General features: G+C 39.1%; 1 protein-coding gene across 4 annotated transcripts in view; it reads right to left on the bottom strand.

Moving 5' to 3' along the window:
• Positions 1-6,073: 6,073 nt before the first annotated feature.
• ANKIB1 (ankyrin repeat and IBR domain containing 1) overlaps positions 6,074-22,605 on the bottom strand; it is a 149,830-nt gene continuing 133,298 nt past the window's right edge. The window contains exons 16-21 of one of the 4 annotated variants that reach the window (XM_078059250.1): positions 21,507-21,685; positions 20,498-20,549; positions 16,035-16,149; positions 14,496-14,629; positions 13,386-14,161; positions 6,074-10,577 (exon numbers count right to left, since the gene is read on the bottom strand). In XM_078059250.1, coding sequence (XP_077915376.1) covers positions 13,418-14,161; positions 14,496-14,629; positions 16,035-16,149; positions 20,498-20,549; positions 21,507-21,685 — 1,224 coding nt within the window. In that variant the 3' untranslated portion in view covers positions 6,074-10,577; positions 13,386-13,417. Of the gene's footprint in view, positions 10,578-10,991; positions 14,162-14,495; positions 14,630-16,034; positions 16,150-20,497; positions 20,550-21,506; positions 21,686-22,605 lie in introns of those variants that run through there. The other 3 variants (XM_078059249.1, XM_036113326.2, XM_078059251.1) reach the window with 3 other exon arrangements.

Here is a 22,605-nt window from a genome sequence, read left to right as displayed (position 1 = left end):
CTCAGTAGTGTTAAGTACATTCACAGTATTGTGCAACCAATCTCCAAAATGTTTTCATCTTGCAAAACTGAAACTCCGTACCCATTGATCAACAAGAAGTCTCATAACATTTTCCATGACTTATTTATTTATACACATCTTATATAACTGGTTTGATTATGTTCCTGAAGGTCATAGATTAGACAGATCTTTATATCCCTCCTGGAGTCTCATACCTTGTTGGTGTGAGATGCCTGATGAGAAAATTTTCACTGAGATATAAAAGTTCACACTTTCAAATCCATCCAAAGGAACCTATGGCTACATCCTTGCCTCACCTGTTTCTAATTCCAAGTGTTGGTCCAGCCAGTCTCTGGTGCTTGCCCCAGCAGGAAGCACGTAAGTCACGTCTGCAGGATGAGCAGGCACGGGGCAGGCCCACTTGTGGTGTGCTTCAGGTGGTTCAGGGAGGGAGCTGGAGAGAAGAGATTTATGTAGAGGGATGGTATATGCCAGATGATGGAGGACCTCAACTTTCAGGCTCAGGATTTCAGACCATCTTGTAGGCATAAGATTTCGATTGCAGTATCATGGTGAAGGCACTGCTGTAGGAGAATTAGTCTGGTCATTGTGGGTGGGTTAGGGTAGAGAAGGGAGGTGTTAGAGAGGAAGGCTGTATCAGAGCTAATGCAATCACATACACTGAAGGCACTGTAAGAACAGACCTGGGATGATAAATGGGGTAGAATGAGTCAATCACATGCGATCGTGATAATGGACAAAAAAGGCTGATGGAAGTTGATGTCTGATTGGATGACTCTTCAGGGTAGGGGAGAAATAAGGATGTCCCATATTTACTGCGGGTAATTGTCACTTACTAAAATAAAGCCATCTTAAGAAAGAGGGAAATGGCTTAGGGAGTTGTGATGTGATAAAAGGTTTAGATATTTTGAATATGTGGAAACAGGAAACGTGAATCTGGCAGTTTCAAGAGCTGAAGCTTGGGGCTAGAGGTAACTGGGGACCATCACAGGCGAGAAGTGAGGCAGGGAGAATGGATGAAACAGTCAGGAATGACATATATAGGGGAGTCCAAAGACCAAATTCCAGAAATACCAGTAATTAGTAGATGGAAGGAAGAAAAAGAATATGGGTCATGAAAACAACAGTGAGAGGGTAACATTACGGAGGCTGGCAGAGCCTTTCAGGAAGGCACGGGTGAGGTGTGGCTATAATTCACTTAGGGCTGTGATGTCTCAGACCCTTAAGAACACACAACACTGTTTCATTAAATCTATACCCAAAAGTCAAGCAAGTCACAATAAAAGCAAGAGCAAGCCCAGTGGATTTGACAATGACTGGATCACTGATTTGGAGGGACAGAGAAGACCGAGTCCAGACTTCATGGAGGCAGGAACGGTTATCGTGGAAGGGGAGGCCAGACCCCAAGAGAGAAGTCTGGTTGTTTCACCTCTGGAAGGAGAGAAACGGCAGAGGCAGGCAAAGGTGGTACATTTTTTACTTTTTGGTTTTTCACTCTCCGAGACAGGGGACATTTGGGGCATGTTTGAAGGCAGAAGGAAATGAAGGTACGAGAAATGGAGAAAAATCCTGGTGAGTACGGACGGGAAGAGGGGTGGCCCCTGACAGGCCCAGGGCCCTTTTTTCTAAAACTGGAGAGGGGCGCCTGGGTGGCTCAGTGGTTAAGCGTCTGCCTTCGGCTCAGGTCGTAATCCCGGGGTCCTGGGATCAAGCCCCGCATCGAGCCCCGCATCGAGCCCCCCATCGAGCCCCGCATCGGGCTCCCTGCTCGGCGGGAAGCCTGCTTCTCCCTTTCCCACTCCACCTGCTTGTGTTCCCTCTCTTGCTGTGTATCTCTCTGCCAAATAAATAAATAAAATCTTTAAAAAAAAAAATAAATAAAACTGGAGAGGGATTGGAACATTTACCTGTGGCAGCCTCTTTTGAAATGGAGGGGAGATGTGAAGCAGAGGAAGTAGGGTCTGCAGAGGCTGTGCTGTGGGGATCAGGACTCAGAGAACAGCAGAGGAGGTTTGATCTGGCTGCCAAGGGTTGTGCATGCGGGAGTCAGCATGAGAGGACTGGGAAATTCATTTATCGAAAGTATTAGAGAAAAGAAGGCTATGAATAAGGCAAATGAGCTTTTCCAAATAGACACAATCAAGAGCAAAGAATTCTAGTTTGGGAAACTTTCAAATGACAGTGGATTATAATTCTGTGATGGCTGCAGATCATGATAGCATAATTCTTTCATCATCAATCGGAAATGGATCAGTTAGCCAGCAGTTTAGATTTAGGCGAGCATTGTCTGTACAGTTTTTTTTTTTTTTTTAAGATTTTATTTATTCATTTGACAGAGACACAGCGAGAGAGGGAACACAAGCAGGGGGAGCGGGAGAGGGAGAAGCAGGCTTCCCACAGAGCAGGGAGCCTGATGCAGGGCTCGATCCCAAGACCCTGGGACCATGACCTGAGCCGAAGGCAGAGGCTTAACAACTGAGCCACCCAGGCGCCCCCGTGTAGTCTGTTTTTGATGCTACGGCATTGCAAATTAGACAAATAGAATAAAATAAAATAGAATCAAATTGAAAAATCAAGGCTGTGGGAATAAAAAGCTTACTGTGGAAGGAAGTTTGATTCCTTCCATCGAAGAGGTTAGTCTTGGTTCTCCAGAGGTCCAAAGTTAATCATAAATTAGACTAACATGTAATTGAAGTGAACCTGACTGGGCAAAATAATTTGCAAATATCACCTGTTTTCTGCTGGGGCCAGACATTTGTCTTGCAGCTTTTCTAGGATTCCTTGCCATCCTAACCATTGCTTTAGAAAGTTTCTGCCATTTCCTTGTCTCCTAAAGGAAAACCAGGTGCCAGTAGGGACAAATTTTGAGTGAGCTGAACCTTCAACGTGCAATTCTGAAATTCTTAGTGGGGGTGTATGTCTCTCAAATTGCTGCAAGCCAAGCCTCAGACACCTAGAAGACCCTTGCCCATCCTCCCCTTTTTCCTAAATTGTAGCCAATTGGAGAGATGTGGAACTGAGGAGAGCCTGGAGGTAACAGTGGACTTTAATTTCAATTAGAATCTCCAGAGGTTTGCTGAGCCAAATTCCTCTGCCTTCTTTCCAGTGATTCTGACTCAAAAAGCTACCACTTGTACAAAGGGAGGTAGGTTCCTGACATGAGATTAACCTGTTACTGCCACAGAAGTGAAGAAATGCCCAATGTGGGGAGAGCTTCACTGGAGAAAGAAAACAGACTGAGCCTAGATCAGAAACTATACAGTAAACCAACAACAAACACAGAAAAACTTTGAACTGGATCTTGAGCAAAATGAAGATTAAAGATTAAAGATTCTGTAAAGGAATCTTACGGAGATGGGGATGGGGGGAAAGCAAGCCTGCTTTGGAGAAGGGTCTTACAGGGAAAATATTATCAAGGTATTAAATGCCCTGGCACCTTCTCCTAATACAAACATTATGCATATGGACAGTTCATTTATACCGGAGTTCAGCAAACTAAGACCCCTGAACAAAATCTAGTCTGTTTTTATGTTAGAACACGGCCACAGCCATTCATTTACTTATTGTCTATGAATGCTTTTGTGCTACAACAGCTGAATGGAATAGTAGCCACAGAGACTGTGTGGCCTGCAAAGTCTAAAATATTTACCAGCTGGGTTTTTACAGAAAAGGTTTGCCAACCCATCATTTACATGATTAAAATGTTAAGATCCTAATGGATGAATTGACAAGCACAGCGTGTTTGAAGTAATATTATTGAAGTATAAAAGCTATCATAAATTGCTTTGGGAAGTTACGTTTTTGTTAACTACCAGATACGCATAGTTGAATTTTTGAGATTTCTGCTGTGTATAATATATACATGCAGGGAATGCTTCTATATATTTTCTCTTACAAATATAGCACCTGGCAAGTGTAGGAAATTTTTGGTTTCAAGTTCTACAGAATTGACTCTATAGGAATCATTATAATACTTTACAATAATACAGTAATTACGTAAATTCTATCTCAAGCAATCTATTTGCTCCCAGGGAAGCCTTTTGAGTCTGAAGCCCTTCAGTATCTGGCATGCCAACGAGAAGGGGCTGTTTCCAGCATGAATGAATTGTGCAGGGGTAGGATGGGGGAAATTAGATGGTCTCTTCTCGTCTCTGGAATGATTTACCGTAAAGCTTCGTTTCTAGATTTAACTGAATTTACAGATCTCAAGTAAGATATTTGAATGTTAAGTACAAGCACTACAGTCACATCTACCTGACTTCTTGGTAACCTGTTATTTCAGATTAGCCCCTACCTCCATAGTAGAGTTTCTTATTGGGTTTATAATCTCTGATTACTTACCAGCAAAGTCCTGAAGATGGGCGTAACCTCTGAAATATGAGCAAGTAGAAGAGAAAGGGACTTTAAAATCTGGGAGGACCCTCTAAAGCTCCTGGGTCTGGATACATTAACAAACATTGCCATGTGTGTACCTGCTAAAGGCTTTGATACCAGAGTCCTGGTGAATTAATTCCATAAAAGAAGAAAATTCAGCTGGGAAGCTTGAGGTTTTGCATACTCTCCTGGCATCAAGAAAACCTTCTTGTATATAACAGGGACATGCTGGCTGATTTCATTCTTAAGTTTCTGCTGTCCCAGCACCACATCAGGCATTTCCATTGTCTCGGCAACGTTCTCAACCACACACAGCCTATTTAGAGTCTACTGTATCTGCCGTTACATAGTGGTGACTTGATTAAAAGAAATTCTAATACATCCATGGCAATCTTTTTATTTCTGCATTTAGTAAGGACTCTAAGCCACACCTCTTGTCATCAGTCTATCTGATGAGATTAATTTATTCCCAATATTAGAAATTTGTCTTTTGAGGGGCATCTGGATGGCTCAGTCGGTTAAGTGTCTGCCTTCGGCTCAGGTCATGATCCCAGGGCCCTGGGATTGAGCCCCTCGTCGGGCTCCCTGCTTGGCAGTGAGCCTGCTTCTCCCTCTCCCGCTCCCCCTGCTTGTGTTCCCTCTCTCGCGTGTTTCTGTCAAATAAATAAATAAAATCTTAAGATTTGTATAAATGCAGAGAGAGCACAAGCAGAGGGAGCAGTAGAGGGAGAAGCAGGATCCCCACTGAGCAAGGAGTCCGATGCGGGGCTAGATCCCAGGATCCTGGGATCATGACCTGAGCCGAAGGCAGACGCTCAACGACTGAGCCACCCAGGCGCCCCAAGAAATTTGTCTTTTTTTTTTTTTTTAAGGTTTTATTTATTTATCTGAGAGAGAGAATGGGAGACAGCATGAGAGGGGGAGGGTCAGAGGGAGAAGCAGACTCCCCGCTGAGCAGGGAGCCCGATGTGGGACTCGATCCCGGGTCTCCAGAATCATGACCTGAGCCGAAGGCAGTCGCTTAACCAACTGAGCCACCCAGGCGCCCCAAGAAATTTGTCTTTTGAGAAGAGTCCCCAGTTTGAAAATCTGTCAGGAGTGGCCTCAAATCCAGTGATACGCAGCACCTTTGTACATCAACTTTGGATGTCCACAACAGGGTAGAGGAAGCTTGCAGGAAAAGAAACAGGAGAATCCATAGAATTCAGGTTATACTTTCTATAATGCCCACAAACGTGGGGCAATCTATAATTTACTTTTAACTTCTGTTCTTATATTATCCCAAACGGGTATTCCCTCCTCTAGCTCTAGACGAGGTTCGATGAGCACACGTATCTATCTAATACAAAAGGGCCTTGTGGAAACTACTCATGTTAAAGGCTATTATGTCACAGTTAGCCTTGTTCTTTTTAAAATCAGTATGCCCCCTGGCACTCAGAGGCTCAAAGGAACATCAATGGCCAAAATGTCCATGACACTACCGTCAAGAACAAATGTTGGCAGTTTCAGTATATTTACTTAATCACAGTCTTTGAAACAAAGCCACTGCTGAAGATCTCATCGATGGTTTCCAAGTTGCAGCTCATAATGCACTAAGATAACCTTTTATTTATCTGATTTTTGCTCTAAAGATGCAGTCAGCAAACCATAGCCCGCATGCCAAATTTGGCCTGCTATCTTTCTTTTTAACTTTTTATTTTGAAATAATTACAGATTCACAGGAAATTACAAAGAAAATGTAGAGAGGCCCCGTGTACTCTTTACCCAGTTTCCCCCAATGGTTCTTACAAAAGGTACAATATCAGAACCAGGAAACTGACATTAGTACAGTATGTATGTGTAGTTTGCCACACGTGTAGATTCATGTAGACAGCATAACCAAGACAGACCATTCCATCACTACAAAGAAGTCCCTTGTGCAACCCCTTTATAGCCACACACCCCTCCCTGCCCCCCACCATCCCTAACCCCTGATAACCACTCATTTGTTTGCATCTCTCTTGTCAGTTCAAAAAATGTTACATATATGGAATCATACAGTAGGTGACATTTTGAAACTGGCTTTCTTCACTCAGCACAATGCCTTTGAGATCCATCCCAGTTGTTGCACGTTGTGTCAGTTGTTCATTCCCTTTCACTGCTGAGTAGCATTCCACTGCATGGAGAGACCACGGTTAGCCATTCCTCTACTAGAGGACATTTTGGTGGATTCCAGTTTTTGGTTTCTACAAATAAAGCTGCTATGAATAACTATGTACAGGTTTTTCTGTGGACATGTTTTCACTTTCTTTCCAGGAGTGCAAGTGCTGGGACCTATGGTAAGTGGACGCTTGGTTCTTAAAGAAACTACCCAACTATCTTCCAGGGTGGCTGAGCCATCATGTTCCCACCAGTGGTGCCCGGGCGATCCAGTTTCTCTGCATGCTTGCCAGCATTTGGTGTTGATACTGTTTATTTTAGCCAGTTATATAGGCACGTACTGTGTCTTACTGTGATTTTAATTTATATTTCCTGGTGGATAGTGGTGTTGAACTTCTCACGTGCTCATTTGGTAGCCACGTATCTTCTTCGGCAAAATGTTTCTTCATGTCTTTTGTCCATTTTATACTGGATTATCTTTTTACTGTTGAGTTTTGAGAGTTCTTTATATATTCTAGATACGTGGTCTGCAAATCTTCTCTCAGTCTGCAGCTTTTCACCTTCACAAGGATCTCTTGCAAAGTGCTAAATTTTGATGAAGTCCAGTTTATCAATGTTTTCTTTTATGGATCATGCTTTTGGTATCAAGTGGGAGAATATTTTGCTTAATCTGGATCATGAAGATTTTCTATTTTTTTCCTGAAAGTTTTATATTTACATTTAAATTTGTGATCCATTTTAAATTTTATGTGAAGTGTGAGCTTTAGGTAGACGTCATAATTTTGTCCGTTTTAAAACCAATTATTCCAGCACCATTTATTGAAAAAACTATCCTTCCTCTATTTATTGTTTTGGTACCTTTGTCAAAGTCAGTTGATGGTATCTGTGTGGGGTTGTTTTTGATTCTCCATCTCCTATAGATCTATGTGTCTCTCCTTCCACCAGTATCACAGTCTTGACTACTGAAGTCTTAAAATTGAGAATGATTCCTTCTACTTAATTTTTCCTTCTCAAAGTAGGTTTTAGCTTTTTAGCTATTTTAGTTCCTTTGCCTTTCCATATAAATTTTAGAATTGTGTTATCTATAGTTTTTAAGAAAATTTTGCTGGAACTAATGATGTAATGTATGGTGATTAACATAACAATAAAAAATTAAAAAAAAATTTTGCTGGGACTTGGTAGAAATTGCTGACAAGCAATTGAACCAAGTACAGGCATTCTATGAACTGAGACCCCCCCCCACTAAGCCAGTGACTTTGCTTCAGGCAGTGAAGTTGGGCTCAAAATATCTCCTGAAGGGGTAGCTACTAATTTTTTTCATGTAAAATTGAGATACTTATGCTATAGTCAGGTTAGCTGCGCTCTCAAATATACCTCTTCTAACATTGTTTCTATTTGACTTGCAAGGCCTGCTGGGCCCAGGTTAATTAGATTCTAAGTACAGTTGACTCACTCCAAATTGGAGATGTCATACCAGTGAGTCACAAGGCCTCCATGGGTCAGGCATTCAGTTTCAAACAAAAGCCTAGGAGCTGGTTAATAGTGGAATTTCCCCAAAATGGGTGTACTTGGTGGCTGCATCAGACAGGTGGCAATGTTGTGCTGGGAAATGGCCTAAGTACTTTAACCAAAGGAGTGCATTCCCTTTCTCCTCCTGGGTTCTTTATTGTTTCTGCCGGACCACTGGAGAGGGGAGGACAAGGAGGCTAACTGGGGAGTGATTTATATGTCCCTGTCACTTCTCTACATATGGCAGTCCTTGAATGGGAGAAACCCCATGAAAATTATGAGATAGGTACTTCTGGGCACATAACACTCAGTTCCAATAGACATTCGGTTTTGGAAGTTGTGACATTACACTGAATCACCCAAAGGGCCTCACTCACAAGGGAAGCCTGCCTTCTCTGCTGCGGAGCTCATCCAAATGCCTTTCCCAACTGAGGAGTATAAAATGTGTGAGTCAGGAGCTACAGCAGGTGGCATATGGGTGCCAGGTCCTGCTATCCCCCAACCAAGAGGGCGGGAAACCTGAGGAGGTGGGGGAGGCTAGCCTGTGGAGAGAGAACTTAACTGTTGGCTTTTTTCTCCTTTAGCCCCTTTCTCCAGAGTCAGTGCCCCAACTACTTCCCCCATGGCAGTGCTGATGCCCGTCAGCATCCAGAAAGAACCAGGGCCCAGGGGCTTCTTTCTTCTCCACACCCACCCAGCAGTCTTTGGCACCACTGTCACCAGCACTTAGCACCTTGTCATCATTGCCAGCTGTGAGGGCCACCTGTCCTGCGTGCACTTTTGCATGGGAACAGTGCCACGATTGCTTGCAGCCCAACCAAATCAACTTCTAAAGTTTTTGGTCCACCCAAAGCTCTCAATCAAAAAGCAAGGTTCTTATCGCTGATACCATTTATTTTATGTTTGGGGATTCCTTGATTCAGGAACTATATCTGCGTTTTGCATAGTCACAGGAATTGCTGATCCCTTGTCATGAAAATATTCCTTCCTCTGCCTGCCTGCAGAAGTCACCAACCATCAAGGCACCATTTGGGCAGCTTGTTTCAATCTTAGCTTTTCTGGCTAAGCCTTTAAATATTAGCTCAACTTCTGTTCGGTAATAAGCAGGACAGTGGGAACCCTTACTCTCCCCCTAACCCCTCATCTATCATTTGGAGGAAAGCATTCACTACTAGATAGATTCCAGGGAGTCTCGTATTCCCAAATCTGACCCATGGTTCCTCTTCCAGAAAAATCATGTCTCTGTCAGCATTCCATCCCCATTGCCAAAACTGTCAGGTCTGGGATTTGATTTTTACCCTATCAGTAAGAACCAGTAAGTAAGCTGGCCTGTCACGGTATCATGGATGCTGACAGAAGACACAAGACTCTTGGGTCAGAGGCCAAGGATTTTATTTAGCATTCAGACACAGCCTGCAGAATGAACATCGGCATGTTTGTGGCAGTTCCCCTTGTCCCTAGTTCCACAGGGGCAATGCAATGGGCCCGGATGGATGCCAAGCATGCAGCTGAGGAATACTGAGGGTGAGGAATCCACTGCTTTTACAGCATACCTGCTCCCTGTCCTCAAGGTTACTAACTGCATAAACCCTGAGAAATACCCAGGTAAAACTGTCGTCAGGCCTTGCAGTCTTGGGACACCCAGCAAAGTGTGTGGGCGCAGAAGAGGTGCAAGAGAACTGGACTGTCTTGTCTGACAATTAGCCTTTCCTATATTGTGTTCTGTTTGTCCTTTCATGTATGTATCTCTCACTCTGTAAACTGATGCCTTGTGCAATAGCTGGCTACAAAATGATATACAGCCCAATCTAGAGTATCTTCAAACTATAGTTTCAAAGACTGAAGAAGGATAAGCCCTTCAAAATTTGCCCACCACTCACATTTTGTCAGCCATCTGTCAGTCTTAAGTGGAACAGAGAGCTAAAGAAAACTTTTCTGGCCCATCTTTCTTTAAGAACTATGATGACTGCCGTTCCTAAAATAAGGATGGCCACTCAATAGTCTAGAAAGAGCCACTTCTATTTTTCTAGAAAGAATTATACTACTGTGGTGAGAGGGTGATGGCTGACAAGGCAGTAACATACTGTTGCTAAGGAGAAGACCCAGTGATTATCCCGATGGCCCAATGCTGAGATAATACCACTCAGCCCCAGTGCAGAGCACATGACAATTTTTTTTCCTATGGAGTTTTTATTTCAGCCTTAAAAAAACTCCCCAAATTTGTTACTTAGATTCCAAGATTTTACTCTTCAGAGACACACTCACTATAACTGTTTTAAGATTACAAGCAAACTTCTGTAAGTCTCAGGTTTTAATTCATGACAGGTAAACAACAATATTTGAGGACTAAAAGAACAAAAATGAGATCAGTGGCTGCAGTAAACAACATCTGAAGAATAATTCAGCAGATGGACATTAGTGGTTAAGCTTCAGATCCACACAATGAAAAGCATAAATACAATGACATGACTAAGTGGTTCTCACTGGCAGACTCCACGAAACTGGAACTTCAGATGCAAAGGCTGTTTCGGTAACTGAGAAGGGACAGAATAATAAAATGATGGTGTTTCTATTTATATGGCATACAAAATGTTTCCTGTCCTAAGCAATTTTACAAAATACCTTAAAATTCTATCTTTTTCTGTGTGTTTCTATTGGAGATTTCAAGTAAAAATCATAACACTTTTCTCCTGAAAGCTACAGTGATGCAAATAAAAGGAGCAATGAAGTCACAATGTTTTAACACATTGTCATGCAGTGTTTTGGAGTTTATCTTTGGGGTATAAAATACTCAGGAAGTGGGCTAGTGTAAAAAAAATATTAGGCACTAATCAATTACATGTCAGAACCAAATTGATCCCATTATATTGGAGGGAATTTAATTTGAAGAAAATCAGCTTCCTGACTTGGTTAAAACAAAGTCTATAATGTAATGAGACAAAAGTGAAGTAGTTTAAGTAATAAATGTTTAATCAAAGAATTTTACATATTATTAACAGCATTCATTTGGCCAGACATCTACACGTTTGTAGAATCCTACTGTATATAAAGTGGGAATGTATCAAGTATAGACTATGAAAGTGCAAATAACAAGTCAAGGTTAGAGTAATTTTTTTTTTTTACATTATAAAATTAACTTGTTTACAAAATAGGCTTTGCCAAACTTTATTTCTGAATTGTAAAGTCAATGACTGTGTTGTTTTTAAAATATGTACCAAGGAAATACAAATTGAATAATGATCATTTTTCATGCTCAGGAGATAACAGCACAGAAACAAAGGGGACTGCACAAGGTGCAGGGAGCCGGAACCCATCACATACACTGTCTTCACACGGACCACTCTTCCTCACCTTATTGCAGCTTTGCAAGATGCTCAATGTGATACAAAGACTCTTTCTATTGAAAAATTACAACTTGGTCTAAAAACTGATTGGTGTCGCTATTTTTAATCCAAAATAAATTTGTAAAAAAATCCTTTAATGGACTGTTTCAGTTTAATATACAGTAATACACTGTAGACAAAGTTAATATTTTCCCCAACTAATTTAATGGGGATTGATATCAACATTTCTGAGAATTGGGGAAATAAAAGCTAATGTGGATCTTTGATATCCATGGCATAGGAGCAATTCACACACAGTTTATTCCAAGGGAACCTGGGGAATATTAAGTACTCTAATATAATGTCCTAGCCATATGAATTCGAAGGACAAGAATTTCAAAAGCAGGTTCTGGAGAGGAAAAAAATTAATCAAAAACCATAATCACAACTCACATGGATATCAATACTAATATAACCTTGTACCTAGCCCAGGACTTGCCTGTACACACTCAGTACTGAAATTTTGGTATCTGTAGATTTCTGGTAAGAATCTGGCAAAACATTAAACGGAGTGTTGCATATCTATTTTGTTTGTGTTATGCTAGTTTTGATAATATGTAAGTAAAACAGCCATTCCAACAGTTTACTCTAGTTTTAATTACACACTGTACCATTGTATCTTAATTACAACTATGACCAGTATTTTCTTCACAGTAAGACACTGATAACTAGGAAGTTGATTTTTTTCAACACTAAACAGTAATCACACAGCAAATGAGTATTGTGCAATAGAACAAACACATGTCAGCATTTGCTATTTAGGCAAACAAACTGAACATTTAGTTGTTATGTTTACTGTAAAGGCAAGGCCATGGGTGGTTTTATGGAGGTCTTTGCAATTCATAGCATAGTTACTTCAGAAGAGACACTGAAATTTGAATTACTCACTTACTTAACTGGCAACTACCCATTTAGTTAGGCAAAGGCACGGAAACATGTTGCGCAGGATGTTTTATTGAATTTTTTAATAATTGTGGGATTTACTATAACTCATGAAAACTCCACTTCTTTTTCTATTTTATAAAACACTTACCATTAAAAGTAATTGCACCCATTAGTAATTAGAATGCACTGTAAAAGTGTGAAAACAAAGAACTATGATTGCACTTCCAATAAAGTGTCTCTTAAAATACAGCACCGCTGTTGCTAATCAACTGTATTTTAATATTAAAATAAACTGTTTTTAACAGCAGCATTAGGTTTAGTTAACTTAAGCTACAGGCTACATTTATTTAAATGCAGTCTCCATGGCAACAAAAGCCCATTCAGTTCTGGAATATCACTGCTACCAAGTGGCACCTTTAACTCCCGAGAAGGCCGAGACTCCTCTGGAGCCCTTCAGGACACCGCACGCCTACCGCCTCGTTAGTCAGCGCATGAGTCAGTTTGGCACAAGTGGACTGTAATAGACATGACAAGAAATCTCTGATTCATGTGAATATGAAAACTACACTGTGGTAGATGTAGCACTAAGGAGAAGCCTTGGATACCTCAATTCACACTGCTCAGACAGAAAGGAAGGAAGTGATGGAAGAGCACAGACAGACTGAGGAACGAAATGTTATTAGATCTGTTCAAAGTAACTTCTAAAATGAAGAAAACTTTTTTCTTTAAAAGAGGAAAAACCACCCAAGGATTAGGGAGTAAGCCTTTAATTTAAACGTTCAATTTAAGTATTGTCAACCTTAGGCTAAACAGAGGACTGCATTTTCTCAGAATGTGGAATCTGGCCTACTCATTCCATTTGTGTTTCTCTTACTCTTCTTTTTTGTCAGCACAAAGGGGAAAAGCTATCCCATTAAATACAAAAGAAATTCCCTGTAAGGTTAAAATCAGAAATGAAGCTACCATTCAAGGAACTCCTTCGTATTCAACCCTAACGTCAGTGGTTTAAAACTGAGTTGGAATTGAGTGGATCAAGTCTCTATAAAGCATACGCCACTAGAACACCATCTGTACCTGTGATTCATTTGGAGCCCAAGGTCTTCAGTTCACACTAAATGGACTTGTTCAAGCCAGTCACTTGAGGTCTGAGGTGTTGGACTTGAAACATCTGAACCATCCCCCTTGTTGGCTGCCTCATTACCTCTATTACCAGGTGGAGATGCTGCCTCCCCAGCCAGAGTATTTTCTTCCAAAGGATTTTCTTCTTCTATTTGGGTTCCTCTACCTTCACTGACCACAGCATCTTCAAACACTGAATCTTCTTCCGGTGGCACCAGATCCACATCCCTCACACCTTCTGACTCATCTTTGACACAGGGGAGCTGGGAATCTGCACTGATTTCTGTAGCTGCTGGAGGAATCAGGGCAATACTCTGAGGGTTCATGTCATGAAACCAAGCCATGATATTGCCAAGAAGATTGTCATTGATGTTGGCGTCCTGGCCAGCTGAGTCAGGGTCACTGGATGAGGGACAGAATTCACTTCTTGCCTCACTGAGAGGGTGTGAACTCAGAGTGTCAGTTGAAAATGGGTCACTTTCTCCTCCTAATCTCATGAGGCTGTCACCAAGTTCCAACAGCTCAGAGCTGCTCATCGCAGCCCGAGGGCTATCTGTGTTCCTGGGGACCGAGTCTAGCCTAGAAGGTAAAGAGGTGCCTATCGCTCCTAAGGATGCCTCATTATTGAGGAAGTCTCTATTTTCCTCATCAATGGCCAGCCCAGATTCTTGCAGTGATAACTGTATTGCAAGAAGTATATTGGGATCATCTTCATCCAAGGAACTCAGAGCCTGAGGTGACAGAAAGTAAAAATCACTTTAAACTTTAAAAGGAAAAATCATTTAACTCAACGAGGTTTACCAACTATTCTTTTGCTAAAGATAATAAATATTACCTCTATTTATACAGAATTATTTTTTTATTTACTCCAGTCTTATTTTAATTTTCTCCTTGCCCACACTAAAGAGAAAAAAAATTCCTTAAGAGAACTCTGGTATTACATCTCTGAAACAAAGGTTTTAGAATGAAAAGAAGAAAAAGGAAAACAATGGAAGTAAAAATAGGAAGCCGGGCTAAACAGAGAAAGAGCATGAACAGGGCGACGAGGCTGCCCAGGAAGGCTACCTGAAGAGAGTCCTGGTTTTCCGAGCGACTGGCAGGGGTGTAGTCGCGCAGGGAAGAGGTGTGCAGCACGCTCATAGACGCGGAGCTCACCACCGAGGCGCCAGGCCTGCGGCCACTGCCACTGTCTGCGATGTCTGTTTCAATGCAAGTGGAACCAGAGACAAGTCAGTCATACAAGACTTCACCCATCTTTTTCTTTCGGCCAACAATTTCTCTTTCAGTGCTTTTGAAAACCCGTGTTCACTTAATCTTTCAGAGATTTCTCCTCCTATTTATCTCATCAAAATATATCTAATACCGGGGCACCTGGGTGGCTGTCATTTAGGCATCCGACTTTTGATCTCAGCTCAGGTCTTGATCTCAGGGTTGTGAGTTCAAGTCCCACATTGGGCTCCAAAAGGGGGTGCTAACTGGCTTCCTTTATTAAAAAAAAAATATATATATATATATTTCTATATATATATTTATGTATATATATGTATGTATATTTCTATATATATACATACATATATCTAATACTACTACTTCAAACACATGATTGTTCTTTACATTTTTGTTTGCACTATATATAGTTCTATTCATAAATGCAAGTGCTACCACCCATTCCTCTTTTTTTCCTTAAGCAATAACAAATAAAGATATATTAGTTTTCAGAGTTCTTAAAACTAAAGAATTCTGAAATTACAATAGCCCGAAGAACAAATCTTTAGGCTCACTGTCCTGATTTATTTATTTTTTTTAAAGATTTTTATTTATTTGACAGAGAGAGAGAGAGAGAGTGAGAGAGGGAACACAAGCAGGGGGAATGGGAGAGGGAGAAGCAGGCTTCCCTCTGAGCAGGGAGCCCGATGCGGGGCTCGATCTCAGGACCCTGGGATCATGACCTGAGCCAAAGGCAGACACTTAATGACTGAGCCACCCAGGCGCCCCTGATCCTGATTTATTAAAGATGATCTGCTGACATTATAGTTTGAAGATTTTCCATTAACAATTTAACATTAAGTTAAAAAGTTGATAATTAAAATCATTTATCTCTAATACCAGAAATCTTCTCTCTTTTAAAGAATGTTTTAGAGGAACATATTTCCTCTAAAATATGTTTAAAATATGGAAAAATATTTCATGAACACAGTAACAGTGATCAAGAGCTACAATTTACTGAGTGCTCACTAGGTGCTACCAGTGTTTAAGGGTTTTACACACATTCTCTCATTTAATGCTCACAGTGAGCCCACAAAGTGTCACTGTTATTATTGCTTCTTTGGAATGAGGAGACTAAAGCTTGGAGAGGTTAAGTGAACTTGACTGAAGTTTCACACCGACACACAGCAGAGAAGGGGTCACAAATCCAGGTCTGGCTGACTCCACAGCCCAAGTTCTTAATCTCCCTGGTTTTCTGTGTCCTGTGACATTTGAAGCATCTGAACATTGATTGTATATCTGCACTACAAACTATTTCACAAACATTTAGATTAGCCAGTTTTTAGAATGAATTCAGGAGAATGAAGAGACGAAAACATAGCCAATTCAAGAGCTTACCTAAAGTGCTTTCACTCGGCTCCTCAGGGTCTGGAGGGTTACTGAGCAGACTGTGCACATCTCCTCGACGGCGTTGCTGTCTGTGCCTCCTCCGATACTGAAATTCAGCATATTCCTGCATAAACCAAAGGTTATAAAATACAGGAGAGCATGCAATTTTTTAAATGCAAATAAAACAAATAATACACATTTTTCCAGGAAAAAAATGTGTGATTTTATAAACATATTATAAAATCACTTGGCTTCAGCAAAAGAAACTTCAGGTTTTGCCATGCCAAGGAAACAGAAAAGGTAAAATGGAAAAAGAAAAATTTTAAATAGTCATTATGATTGCCTGGATAACTTGGGAATACTTGCAAGCTCCAATGCTTGGTTGTAACTGAGCCTTATTTCATATGCTTGGGTCTTGTCACATAATGTTATAACTAATACCATAATGATTTTACTAATATAAGCTAGGCTCTTGGAGGTTTGGTTTTTAAAAAGTGACTGTGATATGTGCAATAGAAAGAAAAAAAAGAAAACGAAGAGCATACACTGTCAAGTACTTGTCAGACTATTAGATTTTGTATTCCTTGGGACAACCACATACCATACTCAGAAGTTAAATGATTAGGTTAAAAGAAAAATGTGAAGTTAGCTTTAAAATAAGATGTTACTTGGCTTCCTTCCTATATTAGCTAATATGTGGGATTATCTATAACACAGGTGGGGGGAGTGTTTTCTGTGTAGCATATGGGAAGAACACAGATTTGGGCAGAGGCAGAACCTGTGACTACCTGCTATTACTTGGGTACAAACATACTTTTCCACGTTTTAGAGACAGAAAAGACTAGAAGAGAGGCCAGTTGGTGTGCATGACACCAGCATAAATAGGCTGATTTTGAGAACCATTATAGAATCTTTCAGTGGTAAGTGCAAAGATACTCAGGTTTATGATCATCCTGGTTACCCTAGGATATTCAATATGCTTATATTAGGAAAGTACCGCAATAAACGAAGAGAAGTTTTACATCACAAATAAATGTTCACATCATACCATTCAAGTTAAATTTATTTAAACTCCATCTGTGTAAATAAGCAGTTGGACTCTAATAAGAAGTGGGAGGCATCCTACCAGGTTAGAAGCCAAGAAAGATACTACAGGTTCTCAGAGGGATTATTTAGGTTCTTTAAACTTTCCTGCTGAGCTGCAGTATGATTTCCTCTTTTCCTGGAGGCCCATGATCCCAACTGGATGACTATCACATGTCATCATTGTTCACTGGACCACTAAGGAACATCACATTTTTTAGACAAAGATGGCATGAAAATTTTATTTCAGTTCAGTGTTTGTTGTTTATTTATTTAATTAAAGGTTTTATTTATTTATTTTAGAAAGAGAGAGAGCACCTGAGCAGGGGAGGGACCAAGGGGGAGGGAAAGGGAGAGAGAATCTCAAGCAGACTCCATGTTGAGTGCAGAGCCTGAAGCGGGGCTCAATCTCATGACCCCAAGATCATGACCTGAGTGGAAACCAAGAGTCAGACACTTAACTGACTGAGCCACCCAGCAGCCCCTCAAGGCTTATATTTAAGGAGAATTCGTTTACTTTGTACACTTGATGATGGTACAGAAGTTATTCTGAATTAAACAAATTATTACTGACCACAGAATATACACATTCCTAATTTAAGAAAATTAAAATTTGGTTTAAAAACAACTATAAAAGAAACTTGATTTATTTATAATTATTCTGACAGAAAACTCAATGGCATTCTCTCACGATGCAACAGGCTTAAAAAACTGATCTCATAAAATTAAACTTATCAGAAAATTCCTAAGAATTCCTAGATTTTAAAAAAAGATTTATTTATTTATTTTGGGGGGGGAGTGCATGTATTGGGAGGGCAGAGGGAGAGGGAGAGAGAGTCCCAAGCAGACTCCCCACTGCGTGCAGGGCCCCACAACCCTGAGATGATGACCTGAGCCGAAACCAAGAGTGGGACACCCACCTGACTACACCACCCAGGTGCCCCCAAATTCCTAGATTTTTAAGGAAACACATGAAAAGGCTTTAGTTGGTATACTCCAAATGGTTCGAGAGTATTAAGGTTACCGAGAAGATTGAGAAATTTTGAGATTTATAGGGGAAAAAGCTGCCAGGAGATTTTTGGTGAGTACCAAATCTGTCAGTGACTTAAAGGGACGCTTTAATCCTTCCAGAACTTCCACGAGGTAGATAGCACCATCCACATTTTAAAGAGGAGAAATTTAAGGAAGAATATAGCCTAAAGTCTAATAAGTTACAAAGCTGGACCTTGAATTCAGGTGTCCCTCAGACTTTAACACTATGCTCTTTCCTCTGGGCTCCACTGCCTTTAAAGTGGTACAAAATATTTACGATTGTCACTAACTCATTCAATTTAATTAAAAAAAGAATAAGATGGAATTTACTGAAAAAATATAAATTCAACCTAAAAGTCTACTGGAGTTCGGTAACATTACTTTTTTTCAGAGTATATATGAAAGCGAAGAGCTAATTTTTCAAGATATTATTTTGGCAGTTACTTGATAGTCACACACATGCAGAATTTTAGTTTCACACTATATGTTAATTCTTTAGACTTGCAATAAGATTTACATAAAAGCTTGGTGTTTCAGTGTGCCAAAGACTTCAGAGAAGAGAAAAACAAAAGTAGTTAAATAATTCTTATAAAACTTATTAACACATAAAATAAATTTAAGAAGGAAAAGTCACTTATACTTTCACAATTCTCAATCTCTGGAGAACAATAGTTCAATAATTTTATTTATAAATATTCACATGTGAGGTGGCAAGCTTCTCTCTTTTTTTTCTTTTTATAAAATGAATCTGTGTCAGGGCGCCTGGGTGGCTCAGTTGGTTAAGCGACTGCCTTCGGCTCAGGTCATGATCCTGGAGTCCCTGGATCGAGTCCCGCATCGGGCTCCCTGCTCGGCAGGGAGTCTGCTTCTCCCTCTGACCCTCCCCCCTCTCATGTGCTTGCTCTCTCTCATTCTCTCTCTCTCAAATAAATAAATAAAAAATCTTTAAAAAAAAAAAAAAAAGAATCTGTGTCAGTCACATTAGCAGGCCTTCAATATTCAAGGACAAATATTTAGGATTCCTAAAGTTACTGTCGGAGCTATAAGCTGCAAGATGATGCATACATGACTCTGAGTACAGTGGTTAAAGGTTTTATTTTTGCTCAAATAAAGCTAAATTGTGTTTCTACCTTGAAGTACTGAAATCTTTAGTACTCTTTTGTTGATAATTGAAGCTTATTTATGCTTTTAGGTGGAAATTTTCCATATTATCCTCAAAGCTGTAATTGTAACAGAATAATAAGCATAGGATCAGGTAAAGAAAAGGTTCATAATTTGTTTTACAACATACATTTCATTAATATATTGAATTCTTTTTGCAATTTAAGTGAATTTAAAATTTTCCAAAGCACAAATTGTTTTCTCAAGTCAATGTTTTCTTGGCTATATCTACCAATACAAAAGGCCACAAGGTGATTGCAAGTATCCTCAGCAGCTGAAAAGAGAAAGTATCTGATTTAAATAAGCCACAGTCATTTCTGGATCATAAGCGATTTCATTCAGATACCAAATGGGCTGTAAATGATAAACAAAGGTTTCATTGTTTGTCCTGCTCCCTTCCAAGAACTAAGTTAAAAGGTTATTATAACATAAACATTAGATATATACTATTGTTTTAAAGAGTAAGGAAGGAGAGACAGAAATAGAACTGCTAAAACCATTTAAAATCAGACTCAGCAGTGACAGTGGCAATTTAAATCTCAGAAAATAGCAACGTGATTAAGATTTTCACTCTATCTTATTTTTATTTGTGGTAACTGCTATTTGCAGTGTTAGTACTTTAGACTGTATTTTAAAATCTATCAATAACAACAGCCAAAAAACCCAAGAAGAGGGTGAAAATCTTAAAGAGAAATAGAAAGCAACTAAGCAAAGCATTTCTTTCTGCATAAACATTATTAATGTCAAGTTTCCACCTTAGAAACTGATTATAAATCAATTCAATCAAGTGGTTGTAATAACTTTAAAAAAACAGATTGTGCAGGTTTTTCATAGATTCAGACTGAAATAATATTACAACAAAAAATACATTTCTGATAAATAAAATTTGTATCTCATTAACCAATGTGAAGTGATGTTCCAAAATATATGCTGTAAGTTGGCCTTAATTCTGACTCCTCAATAATTAAAAATAATAAAAAGGGGGATGCATTAAAAATGTGATGATAATCCAATACCACAAATAGCTAAATGTAGACTCTGCTGAGGCATTCTTATTATATACGAAAGAGAAAACACTGCTGACAATCTCAATAGGATTTAGAATAGATAAGGGTGGAAATACAAGCAGGATTTCATGAAGGAAAAATATAATTAAAAAACAAAACAAACCCCATCTCCCCCAATAAAACAATTACCTCAGGTGATGCAAATCCTAAATATTCCCAATCCCATGTTCCACCAGCAAAGCTACAAAGAAATTAGACATACCATTTGATTTATTATCAGCACTACAAAGTACAATCAGACCCTCGCCCAATGAACATTACTTTTAAGTCCTCAGCTTGGAACTTGCTTAACCAAAGTAGATCAACTACTGAATATAATTAAAATGATACTTTAAATCATGGAACACTACATCAAAAACTAACGATGTAATGCATAGTGATTAACATAACATAATAAAAAAAAATTCCAGAAAAAAAAAATGATACAAAATGAAAATAACAAAAAAAAAAATTCTAAATTGCTTTATGTTCGTGTAAAATGGTAGAAAAATAAAATTCATCATGCCATATCAGAATATTTTATGATTCCTTCTATTTTTATTTTATAAATGTTTATGTAATGAAAATAGGGTCAAAGGAATTTCTAATGCTTATAATTATTATGAATAAGAAAATAGGCTTCAATTTATAATGGCAGTAGTATAAGTATCTGAAAGAAACAACTAAAACTCAACTGCTCTTTAATGGATGAATATGAATCACTTAAATAACTTTATTAATATCAGATTTCTAATTTCTTCATAACCTCTTATATAAAAATATAAATAAGACCATAATAAGTTGGCAAGGCTTCCAAATTCGACATTGTAAGATGTTTATGACTATCAGATCACTACATATATTACATATTTGAAGTGATGCATTAGAATACTTTGAATTATGAGTTCACTGAAGTGTGAAATTAACCTAGCCTAATTTAGTCCAAGAAACTACACAAAGACAAACAAAATATAAGAAAGATAGAAATATAACTGGGGGGGAAAAATCCCCAAAAAGAAGTTAACATGCTTTTATCAGCTCTCTGTATTTTAGATATGAGTAACTTCCAGGAATATGAACCCTAGTTAGATAAGAAAATAAACCTGGTGGCATTTGTGGCTGGAGCTAGGATGATTTCCATAGCATGCATCCTTTTTACCTGCGCCTTGGAGCTTCTGGTGAGTCTGCAGGAGCAACTCCCCGAGCCACAGATGCCAGGAATTCTTGTCTCTTCTGCTGTACAAGGCATGCTGCCTTGATGATCTTGTGGCGGGGTGTGCGAAGGTAAGGCCTATTGACTTTTTGGGCAAGGTCTTCAGTGACCATTTCTAGGTCTGTCTATGTTAAGAAAAGAGAGAGAGAAAAAAGGATTATAGGCTGAGTAGGTTAGTCAGCAGCAAATCCCGTCTATCTGGTTTCTCAGTTAAATCTAACTCTTTTGAAGTAAAAAATTAATCCAAATTATAAAATAACTTCCTATTTAATATATACTTCTATTTTGCACATTTCTGGAAAATAGCACTCTTTTGAAAGGCATTTATAACAATGTAGTTGGTACAGATTACAAAGACATAGTGAGTATGCCAAATGTCTACAGAGAATTTATCATTTGCCTATGTGGAAAAAAAAAAAGTAAATTTCAAGGCATTGTATATGCAAATACATGACTGCGTAGTGTAAACTATATGTAAATGCTAAAGGAATTTGAGGTAAGGCAAGATCCCTGTGATCTGGGGTTAGATCTGAAAGGCTTCATGGAGAAAATTAATATTGAGCATTTTTAAAAAGAAATGTAGGATATAAATTACTAGAGGACAGCTCAAAGGGGTGACTGGGAAATTGTGGCAAGAGAAGAAAGTTTGGTGGATTAAAAAAAAAGAAGTACAATGAAGTTGTTCAGCTATAGTGATGTCAGTTGGCTTAGGTGTTTTTGTTTTTTAAATACTGTAACTTTTTCAGTTGTACTTTTAAAATAAACTAGTAAACAGCAACTTTCCCATCTAGTATGTAATGTGGTTTGTTTCATCTTTGAAGATAAAATTTGTAATTACATATTAAGAATTAGGCCAGATTTCAACATCAGCCAGTTTAAAACAAATAAACAAATGTGGTAGGAAATGTTTACATAGTTCAGAACTCACTCCGATCTGCAGTGGTAAATTTAAATACAAAAAAATTTCAGTTTATTACTGGTAACTTTTCCTTTACTTAAAAACCATTCTAAAAACGAAAACAAAATTGTTTTCTAGTCACAGCCA

Source organism: Halichoerus grypus, chromosome 12 (genome assembly GCF_964656455.1).
Source record: "Halichoerus grypus chromosome 12, mHalGry1.hap1.1, whole genome shotgun sequence".
NCBI classification, from domain to species: Eukaryota; Metazoa; Chordata; class Mammalia; order Carnivora; family Phocidae; genus Halichoerus; species Halichoerus grypus.
This window is presented reverse-complemented; position numbering and strand designations above follow the sequence as displayed.